The sequence below is a fragment of the Tamandua tetradactyla genome, chromosome X (genome assembly GCF_023851605.1).
Source record: "Tamandua tetradactyla isolate mTamTet1 chromosome X, mTamTet1.pri, whole genome shotgun sequence".
In the NCBI taxonomy this organism is placed as follows: Eukaryota; Metazoa; Chordata; class Mammalia; order Pilosa; family Myrmecophagidae; genus Tamandua; species Tamandua tetradactyla.
This window is the reverse complement of record NC_135353.1, coordinates 27,551,219-27,568,367: the sequence shown is the minus strand read 5'-3', so window position 1 is coordinate 27,568,367 and position 17,149 is coordinate 27,551,219. Positions and strand designations below refer to the sequence as shown.

At 37.3% G+C, this 17,149-nt stretch overlaps 1 protein-coding gene across 2 annotated transcripts in view; it reads left to right on the top strand.

Annotated features, from left to right (window-relative positions):
- The window catches only part of PHF6 (PHD finger protein 6), a 66,112-nt gene that overhangs the window by 40,244 nt on the left and 8,719 nt on the right, over positions 1-17,149 (top strand). Inside the window, exons 6-9 of one of the 2 annotated variants that reach the window (XM_077145911.1) lie at positions 1,867-2,033; positions 2,204-2,347; positions 3,274-3,378; positions 6,090-6,223. In XM_077145911.1, coding sequence (XP_077002026.1) covers positions 1,867-2,033; positions 2,204-2,347; positions 3,274-3,378; positions 6,090-6,223 — 550 coding nt within the window. Of the gene's footprint in view, positions 1-1,863; positions 2,034-2,203; positions 2,348-3,273; positions 3,379-6,089; positions 6,224-17,149 lie in introns of both variants that reach the window. The other variant, XM_077145910.1, reaches the window with a different exon arrangement.

Genomic DNA, 17,149 nt, shown 5'->3' with positions numbered 1-17,149 from the left:
ATAACAAGAACGGAATGATCATATTGTAAGAATGTTTGTGTTTGTATGTAGTTATGTTTCATAAAAACATGATTATGGTGAAGAATACACAACTGTCATGATATTGTGGGTCATTGATTGTATACCATGTATGAACTGTATGTTTGTGAAAATTTGTCAATAAAAACAGTAAAAACAAAAAAAACATCAGACACAAGGTTTTCACAATCACGCAGTCGCATTGTGAAAGCTATATCATTATACAATCATCTTCAAGAAACATGGCTCCTGGAACGCAGCTCTACATTTTCAGGCAGTTCCCTCCAGCCTCTCCATTACATCTTGAATAACAAGGTGACATCTACTTAATGCATAAGAATAACCTCCAGGATAACCTCTCAACTCTGTTTGGAATCTCTCAGCCATTGACACTTTGTTTTGTCTCATTTCTCTCTTCCCCCTTTTGGTCGAGAAGGTTTTCTCAATCCCTTGATGCTGAATCCCAGCTCATTCTAGGATTTCTGTCCCATGTTGCCAGGAAGGTCCACACCCCTGGGAGTCATGTCCCACATAGAGAAGGGGAGGGCAGTGAGTTTGCTTGTTGTGTTGGCTGAGAGAGAGAGAGGCCACATCTGAGCAACGAAAGAGGTTCTCTTGGGATGACTCTTAGGCCTAATTTTAAGTAGACTTAGCCTATCGTTTGTGGGGTTAAGTTTCATATGAACAAACCCCAAGATTAAGGGCTCAGCCTATTGCTTTGGTTGTCCCCACTGCTTGTGAGAATATCAAGAATTCTCTACCTGGGGAAGTTGAATTTTCCCCCTTTCTTGCCATTCAAGTACTTTGCAAGTACTTTTTTATTCACTGTTCAAATCACTCTGGGATTTATCGGGGCATCACTCTGGACAAACCTACAAAATCGCATGCCCTACTCAAGGTTCCATGTACCTATGGTGTTCAGTTAAGCTTTCTACATAAGTTATATTAGGAAATGAACTAGTCAAAGTATAAATGTTGTACCAAATAAACATTTTTTGCTTGTCTCACACATAAAGTTTTAAAATATGAATTACTGTCTATTTTCAACACCCTACAGTATTGACAGTCCTTTGTTCTTCCTCATGCAAAAACATTTTTAAATTTGTACGTTTAATCACTATCATTATACACTCTAGGCATTCCTACATTATACCATCTCAGTCTTTATCATCTATCTTTCCTTCTGATTTCATTTATGCCCCCAGGCCTCCTCCCTCTATCACTCTCACATTCAGCTTCATTCAGGGTTCTAACATTATTGTATTACAGTTAAGTAGTATTGTGCTATCCATTTCTGAATTTTTACGATCAGTCCTGTTGCACAATCTGTATTCCTTCAGCTCCGTTTACCCACTATCTACCCTATTTCTATCTCCTGATAAGTGGCGTAAATGTTTAAGAGCATCTAGTGGCTACTACATTGGACAGCACAGAGATACCTACTTTATTTTCATCTTAGTTTCCCAAGTTATAGTAAGTTTATTTTCCAGGTAACTGTTCTGATTTCACCAACCGTGTGAAGTAAAACTCCTTAAAACCTATGATTAAAAAATAATAAAAGAGGAAATTCTAAATATTAGAGTTTGAAAATGTTTGCTGGATTATGTGCACAGACAAGATCACAAAACTCATTTCTACAGAATTACAGGATCGAATAAAATTGCATGTACAATAAAATTATTTTTGTAGCTGTTTTTTGTTAGATGTATGTGAAATATTAAGTTTTTATATTGAACATATCAGAGGCTATTTATCCTCATTCTGAGGAGAAATATATGTTCTAAGGACCCATGAACTAACGCTAATTTTAAGATTGGTCCATATAACCTTTTGTTAATTTTTAAGCAGCAGAATTAGAAGAAAGTTTTAATGAACATGAACTGGAGCCCTCGTCACCTAAAAGTAAAAAGAAAAGTCGCAAAGGAAGGCCAAGAAAAACTAACTTTAAAGGGCTATCGGAAGATACCAGGTCCACATCCTCCCATGGAACAGATGAAATGGAAAGTAGTTCCTATGTAAGTATAAAAATGTTGGGTTTCTTATCTTTTGTAGCACCATGAGTATTTGATTTAGACTGTTGTTATGGGTAAAGTTTATCATTAGACATAATTAAATAAGCTTGAGGTACTGATAGCATACTTTCATGGAAGTTTTTTAAGTTTATTTTTTTCTTTTACATTTGCAGAGAGATAGATCTCCACACAGAAGCAGCCCTAGTGACACCAGACCTAAATGTGGATTTTGCCATGTAGGTGAGGAAGAAAATGAAGCAAGAGGAAAACTGCATATATTTAATGCCAAGAAGGCAGCTGCACATTATAAGTGCATGGTAAGTATAGTTCTTTTTATGTGCTTTTAAAAACTCAAGTTATTTTGAAAATCATTCAGCTAATGACCAGATTTTAGCTCGTTTTCCCCATATGAATGTTTAAAAGTTATGAAGAGCATAACTTAATCCCAAACCTTGATAAACTTTAGATTTTTAAAAATATAGCCTTTGTGCTTTAGTAGGATTTGAAGTAATCCTAATTATGGCATTACCGTATTCCAGATAATTAACTATTTTATAACTAAATATTTCAGCTTTTAAACATGTTATGAAGGATATTTTAGGCCTCCACTATACCCTAATAAATGTCTCTGTTGTTATACTTAAAACAGTTTTACAATTGTTTACTTATGTTCCTGTCTCCCCTAATAGATTCTTAAATTCCTTGTGGACAAGAACTGTATGTTATCTTTGTATCCTTAGATCTAGGCCTGACATTTAGTAGGTACACATAACTATATAATAGAGGTTCTTAACTAGAGGTGCATATTCTAAAATATACACACTCAACCCCCCACCCATTAGATCCCAGTCATGCTTACTTTGGGGAAAAAAAGAAAAACCCAGGTGACTGATCTGCATCTCTGGTTGAAATTTGCCAATTTAAACCATTTTTTTTAAAGTTGTAGAACTGTAAAACAGTGGAGAGATGACACAGTGACATTGTTAAATCTTCTTTGAAACAAGGAATTTAATGTTAGCTCTATCTACTCTTGCAATCATAGTTTTATTTCATTATCCTTATTTTCGGTTGTATTTTAATCAGATGTGAATATATTTAAAATATTTAAGTTGATACTTGATTATTAAGGAAAACAAATCTTTCTTAGGAAATTAAAGTAATATAACACATTTGTTATTAGGATGTTTAATCTTTTTCTCACAGGGATTCTGAATGTTAATGTTCTTGCATTTTTCTCCTCTAGTTGTTTTCTTCTGGCACAGTCCAGCTTACAACAACATCAAGAGCAGAATTTGGAGATTTTGATATTAAAACTGTACTTCAGGAGATTAAGCGAGGAAAAAGAATGGTCTGTGGTTTTGTATTTAGGTTATACAACATTACTCTTGTGATGTTCTGCTTTAAATTTAGAATACATCACAAATGTATCCAGTCATCAAAAAATTTAACATAAAGTGGCTTATTTGGAATATGATAAAGGATCTTGATGTTATTAACCACTTATTTCCTTTTTCTATGTAACCTTATTACTTAAGAGAATTATAATGTAACGATTTACATTTCAGGTTATTTAAGACTCTTCTAATAAAATAAATGAATATGTGAATATAACATACCTTATTAAATTTAAAATCATATTTAATTTTTTAAGCTTGCTTATAGAAAAATTACACAACCCTAATATGGCATTGAGAATTTCCCCATGATTTTTTGTTTTGTTTTGTTGTGTTTTGTTTTAAGTAAAAGGAAAGGATGTTTTTTAGGACCTTCTCTTCAGTTAAGGTACAAATATGTATTTATAGCTCTTAAAATATTTTTGACAGCTTTAAAATTTCTTTTATACAACTTGCCTTTGTCTCATGTTTTTAAATATACTAAATTACTACTACTTAGTAGCTTTAAAAATATTGCTGTCTTTTTGAACACTTCTTTACAGTTTATAAATATTATAAAATATCAGTAGAATGCAAAGTCTTTTCTTTAAGGCAGTAATTTGCTCTAATTTCTCTTTACCTTTTTATTTTGAAATAAGTTCAAACTTATAGGACCGTTAGAAAAATAATATAAAACCCATACAAAGAACTCTACAGTATCCAGATCCAGTAACTTTTAACATTTTACTACATTTGCTGTATGATTCTACCTGTCTAATTTGATCTATTATTATATGTTTTCTAAACATGTGAGGACAGGTTGTGTACATCATACTTCTTGAACTCTTAATACTTCCATGTACATTTCTTAAGAATAAGGAGATTTACTTATGTGAAGAAATATAACATTGATATTGAGCTTACAGTCTATATTCCAATTTTCTTATATGTCCCCAAAGTGTCCTTTTGAGCCTTTTATCCTCCATTATTAGATCCAGCCCAGGATCATGCATTTAATAAATTTATAATATATTTAATAATTTAATAAATTGTTAATATCCCTTTAGTTGCCTTTTATTGTTGTCACTGAAGTATTATAAAGCAGATCTCAGGCTTCATATCATTTCACCTCTACATATTTCAGTATGCATCACCAAAAATTAGCCTTTTCTTACCTAACCTAAATGCCATTACACCTTATAAATTAGCAATAATTCCTGTCATTCAATACCCAATTCATGTTTGTATTTTCCCACTTGTCTCAAAACTATATTTTTGAAGTTGATTTGTATAAATCACAATCCAAATGAGAATCACACATTATATTTGGTTTTTATATATCTCTTAAGTATTCTAGGGCCATCTCCTCCCTGTTTTTAATTTATTTTTGTATGCCATTGACTTGTTGAAGAGAATGGGTTAATTGTCCTAGGGAACATTCCACCTTTTTAATTTGTCTCTTCACTTTTCCATGATGCCATGTAACTTGTTCCTCTATCTCCCATATTTCCTTAAAGTTGATGTTAGTTCTAAAGACTTAATTAGATTCAGTTTTAATATGGGGAGCTAAGAATACTTCACAGGTTGGGTCTATATTATCCATATTTTATCACATCACACAGGTCAAATGTTTGATCCTTGAATTCAGGTGATGAGTCTGATCCCTCTGTGGTATAGTTCCCCATTATTCTTTCTTCTGTTGGTTTCAAATATTAATGATGTTTATCTGAATCCATTAGAAATTATCCCTTTCTTTGCTGAACTGCAGTTTGAACGGTGCGAAAAAACATTAAAATGCAAAAATGGTTCCATTAAGAATTTGACTAAGATACCAAGGAGGCTAGGTATCTTAGTCAAATTGAGGAAAATTTGAGGCTAGGTATCGTAGTCAAATTGAGGAAAATAGTCCATCAATATGCTCTTCCCCACACCCCCAAAATGAAAGGGCATCGGGAGTTCAGTAAACTTGGGAACTGTTTTGCTATATTCTCCTCCCTGGAGAAAAGGTTGAAAACTTCTACAATAAGGCAATCTGCTTAACCTAGCATTTCTCAAAGTGACCAAGATACTTTTTTTTTTTTTTTAAGATCAGGCTCCTTTTAATCTCAGACATTCTTTAGGCAGGGCAGATCTAGGTCAAATTGGAGAGACTTGAAGATTTTAACCCCTTTAGTCTCCCTCTGCCCTTTCCTGTACTTGGTAGCAATCCCTCTCTAAGGAGATTACTTCCCTGTTTTCTATTTCTTTCCCTTGTCATAATAGGAAAGGATCTGCTCTCAGAGTGGGGGCGGGGATGGGGGGTGTCCAGGGAAACAACAACCACTGTGATAATAATCATTCTTCTTTGTGTTTGGCCGTATTAAAGAGTGTCTTATCTATGTTTATGTATCAGATCACTGATGGTTAGTACAGTTTTTCTAGCAAGCAGGCAGTTGAGCAGATTGTAAATAATGGAAATATCAGGGCATGACTTAATATTAGAAATTTTATCAATGTAGTATGGTTTAAATTTAAGCTTTTACTAAATATGCTAGATATAAATTTGATATATTCTTTTTCAGTAGAAAATGAGGCTGTTTTCTTTAGTATACTGGAATGTTTGGTGAAATATGGCTAAATATAATAAATAAGAATTGCATAAACTTTGAAATACTGTTTATGATTATTCCTCTCTTCCCTTAAACAGAAATGTACCCTTTGTAGCCAGCCTGGTGCTACTATTGGATGTGAAATAAAAGCCTGTGTTAAGACTTACCATTACCACTGTGGAGTACAAGATAAAGCTAAATACATTGAAAATATGTCACGAGGAATTTACAAGTAAGAAACAACACTTGTCCATTTTCCTAAACATGTTTTAAAAAGATGTCATGGGGGGCCACGGTGGCTCAGCAGGCAGGAATGCTTGCCTGCCATGCCAGAGGACCTGGGTTCGATTCCCAGTGCCTGCCCATGTAAAAAAAGATGTCATGGGGGAGTGCAAGGGTAGTTCAGTGGTAGAATTCTCACCTGCCATGCAGGTGACCTGGGTTCGATTCCCAGCCCATGCATTTCCCCCCAAAAACAAGAAAAGCAAAAATATGATTCAACAAGTGGTGCTGCAGTAATGGTATACTCACATGGAAAAAGAATGAAATGTGACCTCGGCCACAAAGCATACAAAAAGAAAAAAAAGATGTCATGGGTTACTTGATAGGGCATCCTAAGGACATTAGGTAAGGAATGAGTACTGTAGTTGGCATTTTCCTCTGACTACATATTTCTGGATTAGTATTCATTTAATCAGTATTTATTATGCTCACTATATGCCATGCATTCGCTATGCTAGTTGCTGGGCATACAACAGTGACCAAACCAGACAGACCTTGTCCTCGTGGAGCTCACATTCTTGTACGAAAGACAAATATTAATTGAATGACCATACAAATAAATATACAGTTACAAAAATGATAGGTTACAAAGTGGTTATGCAACAGTAAAACAAGAACTAACCTAGTTTGTAGTGGTGTGGTGTGGGTAGGGAGGATATTTAAGGAATTTCCTCAAGGAAATAATGCTTAAGGTGAGTTATGAAGGATGAAGAAGATGAATGTGGGTGGGGGCAGTTTTCTAGGTACGGGGAAGAGTATATACAAAACCCTAAGGTGGGAGAGAAGCAAGGATGGAAATGGAGAGATGAGTTAGGAGGCTATTGCTTATGGTCCAGATGAGAGTTGTTTATAGCTTAGAATAGGAAGTGATTGTGAAGACAGAAGTTGCAAAATTCTCTTGGAAAAATGACAAAAGAATTTGGAGATTTGGAAATAAATTACCCTGTCTTCTATAGGTCTTTCACTCATATGTGCTGCTTCAGGCTAATGGTTTCAGTGTATATCTGTAATGGTTCTGTTTACTTGGTAAGAAAAAAGAATAAGTTGGTCGAGTTCCCCAAACTTATTTTCTTTAATGTTTTTTTTCTTTTTTTTAAATTTTTAACTTTTTTTATTGTATAGTATAACATATATACAAAGCAAAGAAATAAAAAAACAATAGCTTTCAAAGCACTCTTCAGCAAGTACTTACAGGACAGATCCCAGAGCTTGTCATGGGCACGATCCCCTCATATATTTCCTTCTAGCTGCTCCAAAATATAGGAGGTTAGAGGCTCCTCTCACTTTTTTTTTATTGTATAGTGTAACATATATACGAAGGAAAGAAATTAAAAAAGCAATAGTTTTCAAAGTACTCTTCAAAAAGTAGTTACAGGATAGATCCCAGAGTTTGTCATGGGCTACCATATGACCCTCTCATATTTTTCCTTCTAGCTGTTACAGAATATAAGAGGTTAGAGGCCTTAAATACTTTTTTATCATCACAATTGACTTTTTTTCTTTCTTCTTTTGTGAAAAATAACATATATACAAAAAAGCTATACATTTCAAAGCACAGCACCACACTTGGTTGTAGAACATATTTCAAACTTTACCATGGGTTACAGTTTCACAATTTTAGGTTTTTACTTCCAGCTGCTCTAAAATACTGAAGACTAAAAGAGATATCAATTTAATGATTCAGCATTCATATTCATTTGTTAAGTCCTATCTTCTATGTATAATTCCATCATCACCTTTGATCTTTCCATACCTCTTATTGTGGTTGTTCGGGCTATGGCAATTCTAAATTTTTGATATTGGAAGGAACTGTCACTAATATGAGGTAAGGAGATGGAACTATCTGATGTTCTGGAGAGGCTGGACTAGGTCTCAGGACTTATCTGGACCAGGGACCCAGAGGTGGTAGGTTTCTTGAAAGTGTCCTCTGGAGCATGGAACCCTTGTGGAATCTTATATATTGCCCTAGATGTTCTTTAGGATTGGCTGGAATGGTCCTGGTTGGGGGTTGGCAGGTTATGATAGGTAGCAAAGTCTACCTGAAGCTTGCATAAGAGCAACCTCCAGAGTAGCCCCTCGACTCTATTTGAACTCTTTCTGCCACTGATACTTAATTAATTATACTTCTTTCCCCCATTTAGTCAGGATGGAATTGTTGATCCCATGGTACCAGGTCTGGATTCATTCCTGGGAGTCCTCTCCCACGTCGCCAGGGAGACAGACTTTCACCCCTAGATGTCATGTCCCACGTAGAGGGGGAGGGCAATGATTTCACTTGTAGAGTTGGGCTTAGAGAGACTGAGGCCACATCTGAGCAACAACAGAGGTCCTCTAGAAGTAACTCTTAGGCATGCCTACAGGCAGTCTAAGCTTCTCTGCTACCTACGTAAGCTTCACAAGAGTAAGCCTCATGATTGAGGGCATGGCCTATTGATTTGGGTGTCCCTAAAGTTTGACACAGTATCAGGGGATTCCCTGATGGTGAGATTTAATAGTTCCATAATTTTTCTCCCCTCCTTCAGGGGACTTTGCCAATACTTTGTGATTATCTGGTTAATATAATCAAAGATGTTTCCAGGCATTACAATAGTCTATACAGGATTAAAGGACCTCTTTCTCATTCTGTGCTTTCTGTGTTTCAGTTGTTCAAATGAGCTGTACAGATAGGTTGAATTAGATTATGCACTACAGAAAATTGTAGTTCCAGGTCAAATGAATCTTTCTTCCTTTGGTCTCAAAGGGTGTGTTTGGTTCTAAAATACAGACACTGTCTTCCTTACCCGTATGTTCTGAATTACTTTAACTCCAACCTGTTCAGTTTCATTCTTATCTCTAAATATCAGGTTATATATATATATAACAGCCTCTCAAAATCCAGAAATAAGAATCACCACTACAAACTTAATGTGTCTGCTCTAAAAGCTTACAATCTAGGCTACTATTTTGTTTTAAGCATTTTCTAAAGATGACCATACCATTGTTGTTTTTTTGTTTCTGGCTTATTTTGTCTCGCCAATGTCTCACATGTTCATTCACATCGTTGCATACCTCACGACATTGTTCCTTTTTGTGGCAGCACAGCCTTCGTTCATAAGTATACACCATCGTTCACCATTCTACATCTCCTTCAGTGCGTCCTTCATTCATCAGGCATCATGTAGAGGGCCCAAAGTCCACAGTCCATCAACATTCTCAATTTTAGATAATTTCATTGTTCCCATGGGAAAGAAAACCAATAAGCACACCCTCACCAAATAGGAGATCTAAACCTCCTCTTAACTCTTGTCCCTCACCCCATTATTAACCTCTGCTGTTGCCGTGGTAGTGCTGATGGTTTCCTTTTGAACATAGCTCATAGCATGCAATAGCAGTTCTCCTCCAGAATCATATCTTGAAGTAATTCTTACAAGAACTCATTCATATTTCTAGTGTGAGTCAGTGGGATATGTAGGTCTGTACAACCCCTTTCAATCTTGTTCATCTTCAATATGGTAATATTACTTCTCGACCCACTAGAGAATCACCTCTGTTCCTATCTATTCTCCTACATTGGAGTTCAACCTCCTTAGCTAACGGTTCATCCATCTCTAGTTTCTATGTATCTCTAAGTCCCGTGTATTCTGTATTATAAGTCTCTGATTATACCTTTATGCTGGTCGTGAAAGTGGAATCATACAGTATCTGTCCTTTTGTGTCTGACTAATTTTGCTCCACATTATGTCAAGGCTCATCCATCTTGTCATGTGCTTCAGGATGTCATTTTGTCTTACTGCTGCATAATATTCTATCGTATGTATATACCACATTTTGTTGATCCACTTGTCTGTTTATGGGCATTTGGTTTGTTTCCATCTTTTGGCGATTGTGAATTCTGTTGCTATGAACATCGATGTGCAAATGTCTGTCTGTGTCATTGCTTTCAGCTCTTCTGGGTATATACCAAGTAGTGCTATTGCTGGGTCATAGGGCAGCTTGATATTTAGTTTCCTAAGGAACCACCAAACAGTCTTCCATAGTGGCTGCATGATTGTACATTCCCACCAGCAGTGCATAAGTGTCCCAGTTTCTCCACATCCTCTCCAACATTTATAGTTTCTTGATTGTTTAGTGGCAACCATTCTTATAGGTATGAGGTGGTATCTCATTGTAGTCTTGATCTGTATTTCCCTTATAGCCAGTGAAAATGAGCATCTCATCGTGTGCTTTTGAGCCATCTGTATTTGCTCTTCTGGAAAATACCTGTTCATATCTTTAGCCCATTTTATAATTTGGTTGTTTGTTCTTTTGTTGTTGAGTTGTATGATTTCTTTGTATATACAGGAGATCAAACCTTTGTCTGATATGTGATTTCCAAATATTTTCTCCCATTGAATTGGCTGCCTCTTCACCTTTTTGACAAAGTCTTTTGAGGGGCAGTCTGCCAATCTGTATCTTTTAATTGGTAAGTTTAGTCTGTTAATATTCAAAATTATTACTGAAAAGGCCTTTCTTGATTCCACCATCTTATCTTCTTTATTTGTCAGATCTATATATTCTTTTCCCTCTTTCTCTTTTTATTCTGTAAATTACCCTTAGTGGTACTCTTCAATTCTGTGCCCTCCTCCAGACCTCCCTCTCCTCTTTTTTTTTTTTCAGCTGGCAGGGCTCCTTTTAGTCTTTCTTATAGAGCCATTCTCTTGTTAACAAATTCTTTCAGGACTTGTTTGTCTGTGAAAGCTTTAATCCCTCCCTCAATTTTAAAGGACAGTTTGGCTGGGTACAGAATTCTTGGCTGAAACTCTTTCTCTTTCGGGATCTTAAATATATCATACCACTGCCTTTTGGCCTCTAGGTTGCTAGTTGAGTAGTCTGAACTCAGTCTTATTTGATTTCCCTTGTATGTAGTAGATTGTTTTTCTCTTGCCCCTTTCAGGATTTTCTGCTTCTCTTCAACATTTGACAAGCTGAATTGTATGTACTTTGGAGAAGGCCTTTTTGGATTTATTCTGTTTGGAGTTCTTTGGGCTTCTTTGACTTGTGTATTTATGTCCTTTGTGAGGGTTGGGAAGTTTTCCCTCATTATATCCTCAACTACTCTTCCTAGTCCTTTACTCCTCTCTTCTCCTTCTGGGACACCAATGATTCTTATATTTGCGTGCTTTGTTTTGCCTATCATTTCTCTGAGTTCCCACTGAATTTTTTCCATCTTTTTTGCCACTTGCTGTTTTGAGTCTTTGAAGTCAATTATCCCGTCCTCTATATCACTTATTCTTTCTCTTGTCTCTTCAAATCTGGTGTTGTGTACCTCTAGTATGTTTTTTATTTGATCAACAGAGTCTTTAATCTCTGTGATTTCTGCTATTTTCCTATTTATTCTTTCAAATTCCTCTTTGTGCTCTTCTGCTATCTTCTTGATCTCTTTTATGTCATTTGCTGTCCCACTTATTTTGTTAAGTAGAGTTGTATGAACATCTTTGATTACTTGTTCCAATGTCTGTGTCTCCTCAGGTGTTTTAATTTGGTCATTAGGCAGGGCTATATCTGTCTGTATTGTGATATGCTTAGTGATCTTCTGCTGTCTTTGTCGCATGTAGATATCTTGATTGATTTACTTTGGAAGTTGATTTCTTTCAGTTGTCTAAGGCTTTGGGTTTGCAGAATGGTTGTACAGCAGGGAGCAGGACACAGGGTGAAGCAATCAGTATGGTGATTTGTTTCAGGGCAGGTGTGGGTGCAGGTTGGGGATGTTACACTGCTGCTTGTGAACGTGGGCACCCAGCGGCCAGCGAGGATGTAGCTATGTGGGTGCACTGGTCTGGGGTACATAACCCTGGTGTGCACTGGTCTAAGGCATGGGGCCCTTTCTGCGCATGCATAGAGCTGTGGCAGCAGGTCGGTGTTACGCCTTTGTGGATTGGGGGCATATGTGACCTGGCTGTGCACGTCGGCATTTTCTCAGAGCTGGGAAGTGAGGCTGAGGGCTGTGTGCATGCGCAGTTCTAGGTCTGCTGTAACATGTTGTTCCCAGAACTGAATGACATGATTGGGGGCCCACGCACATGCATGGGCCTGGGAGTGCCGTAAATGGATGTGCTGAGCTCAGGGAGGGTGGGGTGAGGCTGTGTGATGCTATGGGCAGGGGCGGGAGTAGCCTAGCTATGGAGGTTAGTGAGTGCAACCTTTATGTGCTGACAACAGCCTTCAGGGAACAGGGAGGGGGAGGTAGTGCTTGGGAGGGGTACAGGAGAGATGGGTTGGGCTGCACTTGGGTGGGGGTGGGGGACAGGTACGTTCACTAGGAGCCGATGGGGTGGGGGTACCTGGAGCACAGGGAATGGGAGCAGATGACGGGGGTTCAGGTATGTGGGGTGTGAGGTGAGTCACTGTTCAAGGGGCTGCGCCGGTGAAGGTAGTGCACCCAAGGAACGCGGCCTGGCTTACTTCCTAGTACTGTGTACCCATCAGCGCATTCCTGCGGGCTCCGTCGCTCCGCACCACCACGCCAGGCTCCAGCTCAGCCTCTGCAACCAGGGCTGCCATATATGGTGCAGAAGACTTTCCCAGGTCAGCCGCACTTCTGAATTGCTGCCTCAGTCACCTTCCTGTCCCTTCTCTGACTTTTCCATGGAACAGGGCTAATTTCAAGCTGCTCTAGTCAGCCATCTCTTGACGTTTTTTTAAATTTGAGGTATAACATATATACAAAAAAAGAGAAAACAATAATATTCAAAGTACACTTCAACAAGGGGGGCAGAATTTATTAAGTTGCAAGTTTACAGTTCTAAGGCTATGAAAATGTCCAAACTAAAGCAAAGCTATAGAAATGTCCCATCTAAGGCATCCAGGAAAATAACCCTGGTTCAGGAAGGCCCATGATGTTTAGCATTTCTCTCTTGACTGAAAAGGCACATGGTGAACATGGCAACTTCTGCCAGCTTTCTCTCCAGGCTTCTTGTTTCAAGAAGCTCCCCCATAAGTGTTTTCCTTCTTCATCTCCAAAGATCTCTGGCTTCATGGGCTCTGGAGCTTTTTTCAAATTGGTTCCTTCTTAAAGGGCTCCAGTAAGCAACCCCACCTTGAATGGGTAGAGACACATGTCCATGGAAACCTTAATCAAAAATTAATACCCACAATTGGGTGGATCACATCTCCAATGGATAATCAGAAAGCTCCCATGGATCAACAATTCCATCCTGACCAAAAGGGGGAGAAGAAGTGTAATAAAGTATCAGTAGCAGAGAGAGTTCAAATAGTCTAGAGGCTATTCTGGAGGTTGCTCTTATGCTAGCTGCAGGTAGACCTTGCTACCTAACATAACCTGCCAACCCCCAACCAGGGCCATTCCAGCCAATCCTAAAGCAATATATAAGATTCCACAAGGGTTCCAGGCACTAGAGTAACTTTCCAGAAACCTACAACCTCCAGATAGATCGCTGGACCAGATAAATACTGAAACCTAGAGGACCCATTCCGGAATATCAGACAGTTCCATCTCCCTACCCCATATTAGTGACAGGCCCCTCCAATATCAAAAATTTAAAATGGCCACAGCCCAAACATCCCTCAAGAGAGGTATGGAAAGATCAAAGGTGATGGTGAAGTTATACAGTGAAGATAGGATATAACAAATGAGTATGAATGCTGAATCATTAAATTCCTATCTCCTTTAGTCTCCAGTGTATTAGAACAGCTAGAAATAAAAACCTAAAGTTGTGGAATTGTAACCCATGTCAAACTCTGAAATAAATTTTGCAACTAATTGTGGTGCAGTGCTTTGAAATTTATTGCTTTTTTGTATATATGTTCTTTTTCACAAAAAAAGAAGGAAAAAAGTTGATTGTGATGATAAAAAAAGTATTTACACCTTCTAGTCTCCTATATTCTGGAGCAGCTAGATGGAAAAAAATCTGAGAGGATCGTATATATGGTAGCCCATGACAAACTCTGGGAGTGTCCTCTAGCTACTTGTTGAAGAGTACTTTGAAAACTATTGCTTTTTATTTCTTTGCTTTGTATATATGTTATACTATACAGTAAAAAAAGTTTTTTTAAACAATTTCTAATTTTAGTTTTAATTCAATCACATTTTAATTATTTGGGCTCTATGAGTTAAATTTATGATGTTACATAGTTTTTTAAAAATATTTTTATTGACAAAACAACATATAAACACAAACATTCTTGACATGCAAGCTTTCCCTACGTGATGTACAATCAATGGCTCACAATTTTTTCACATAGTTGTATCTTCACCACCATGATCATTTTTTAGAACTTTTGCATCACTCCGGAAAAGGAAGTAAAAAGAAAAAGAAAAAACTCATACATACCATACCCTTACCCCTCCCTCTCATTGACCACTAGTATTTCATCTACCCAATATATTTTAACCTTTGTTTCCCCATTATTTGTTTATTTTTTTATCCATATTTTTTACTCATCTGTCCATACCCTAGATAAAGGGAACACCAGACACAAGGTTTTCACAATAACACAGTCACACTGTAAATGTTATATCTTCATACCTTCATCTTCAAGAAATAAGGCTACTGGAACACAGCTCTACAGTTTCAGGTACTCCGTTTAGCCACTCAAATATACCATAAACTGAAAAAGAATTATCTATATAATGCATAAAAATAGCTTCCAAGATAACTTCTCAACTCTGTTTGAAATCTCTCAGCCACTGACACTTTATTTTGTCTCATTTCTCCCTTCCCCTTTTGGTCAAGAAAGTTTTCCCAATCACTTGATGTCGAGTCCCAGCTCACCCTGGGATTTCTGTCCCATACCAGGGATATTCACACTCCTGCCACCCAGCAATATGGAATGAGGGTTAAAGGACATGGCTTTTCTGGGGTACACGAGATTCAAACCGGCACAATTGCATAAGAGTAGCCTCCAGAATACCCTCTCAAACTCTCTTAGCCACTGATATCTTGTTTTGTTACCTTTCTTTTCCCCGTTTTGGTCAAGAAGGCATTATCATTCTCACGGTACAAGGCCAGTTCATCCCTGGGATTCCTGTCCCATGTTGTCAGGGAGACTTTCATCCCCGGATGGCATGTCCCCCATAGAGGGGACGATTATTATTTTCCTTGCAGAGTTGGGCTTAGAGAATGAGAGGCCACCTCTGTGCAACTAAAGAGGATTCCTGGAAGCAACTCTTAGGCCTCATTATAGATATTTTTAGCTTCTTCTCTACAGAAATAAATTTCAAAAGGGCAAGCCTCAAAATCAAGGGCTTGGCCTATTTTCTTGGGAGTCCCTAATGTGTGAGTGAGCGCCAGGGGTTTCCCAGATGGGAAAGTTTGACAGTTCCATATTTTTTCTCCAGTCTCTCAAGGGACTCCCCAAACGCTTATTTTGCCTTTGAGAGTTGTTCGTCACTCTCACGTCCCTAGTAAGAAATAAACCAATGACCTTAGAGTCTAGTATATTCTGTGAATAAAGCAGTTTATACAAGTGGTCACCAAGTCATTTGGGTGACTGCATAATGTGCTAATTATATATAATAAATTTTCCCAAACTGTGTTTAGTAATAAAAGCACTAGAAGAGTAAATGTGATATAATTTTCTATCTGTAATGATTAGGTTCACCTTATATAGCAAAATAAAAAATAGTTCCTTAAACAAGATAGAACTTCATTTCTCACCTAAAAGCAGTCCAGAGGACAGCAGTCCAGATGTGGTAGGCAGCTTTTCAGTGTCATCAGGGGCCCAGATTACCATCTTTTCTGCTCTCCTATCCTTGGGGCTCTTGCATACTCAATGGCACCTCATAGTTCAAGGTGCCTGCAATAAGAGGAAGCAGGAGAAAAGAAAAATAGGATAAAAGCGCCTGTCCTCCTAACTGAATTGGTCTTCATCAATCTTCCTGAAAGTTTCATATACACTTTACTCAGTATCTTATTTGTCAGAATTTAGTCATATGTCTAAGGGAGACTGGGAAATGTAGTCTTAGCAGAGACATTGCTACCCAAATGAAACTTGGTTTCATACTTCTTAGGTATGGGGAAGAAATGGATACTGGGATAGTCAACTTGCAGTCTATTGCATAAAGACAAGAAAATTTTTAAGGCTGTTGAAAGAGGAAATCTCTCCATTCTAGATATCAAAACCAGTCTCAGAGTAGTTAAAATAGTGTAGTACTGGCACAATATTAAAGATGGCAGGAACAGAATAGCAAGTCTGGGAATAGACCCATGAAAATCTTTGTCGGAATTTTATGATTGCAGAGACATATTTTAAATCTGGAGGCAGGATAGATTATTCAGTAAATGATATCTATACAATTGGCTCTCCATTTAGAAAAAATACTTTGGATATTCACCTCAGGCTGTACCCAAAAATAAATTCTAGATGGATTGAAATTTAAACATAAAAATAAAATTATTAGTGGGTAATGTAGGAAAATGTTCTATAATCTTGAGTATAGAAGGCCTTTCTAAGCATGACAGAAACTAGATTTTTATTTAATTACATAAAGAAAACTTAAAATTGTTGAGAAAAACACAACCCAATTTAAAAATGGCATAGAACTTAAATGGGCAATTTACAGAAAAAGAAATAGCCATGGGTAGTAAGCATGTGAAAAAAAGTTCATCGTCACGTACTAATAATGAAGGAAATATAAATTAAAACTAGAAGCTATCAATTTTTATTTTTTTTATTGTATAGTATAGCATGTACAAAGCAAAGAAATAAAAAAAAGCAATAGTTTTCAAAGCACTCTTCAACAAGTAGTTACAGGACAGATCCCAGAGTTTGTCATGGGCTACCATATGATCCTCTCCTATTTTTCCTTCTAGCCGCTCCAGAATATAGGAGGCTAGAGGGCTTAAATTTTTTTTATTATCACAATCAACTTTTTTCTTTCTTCTTTTGTGAAAAATAA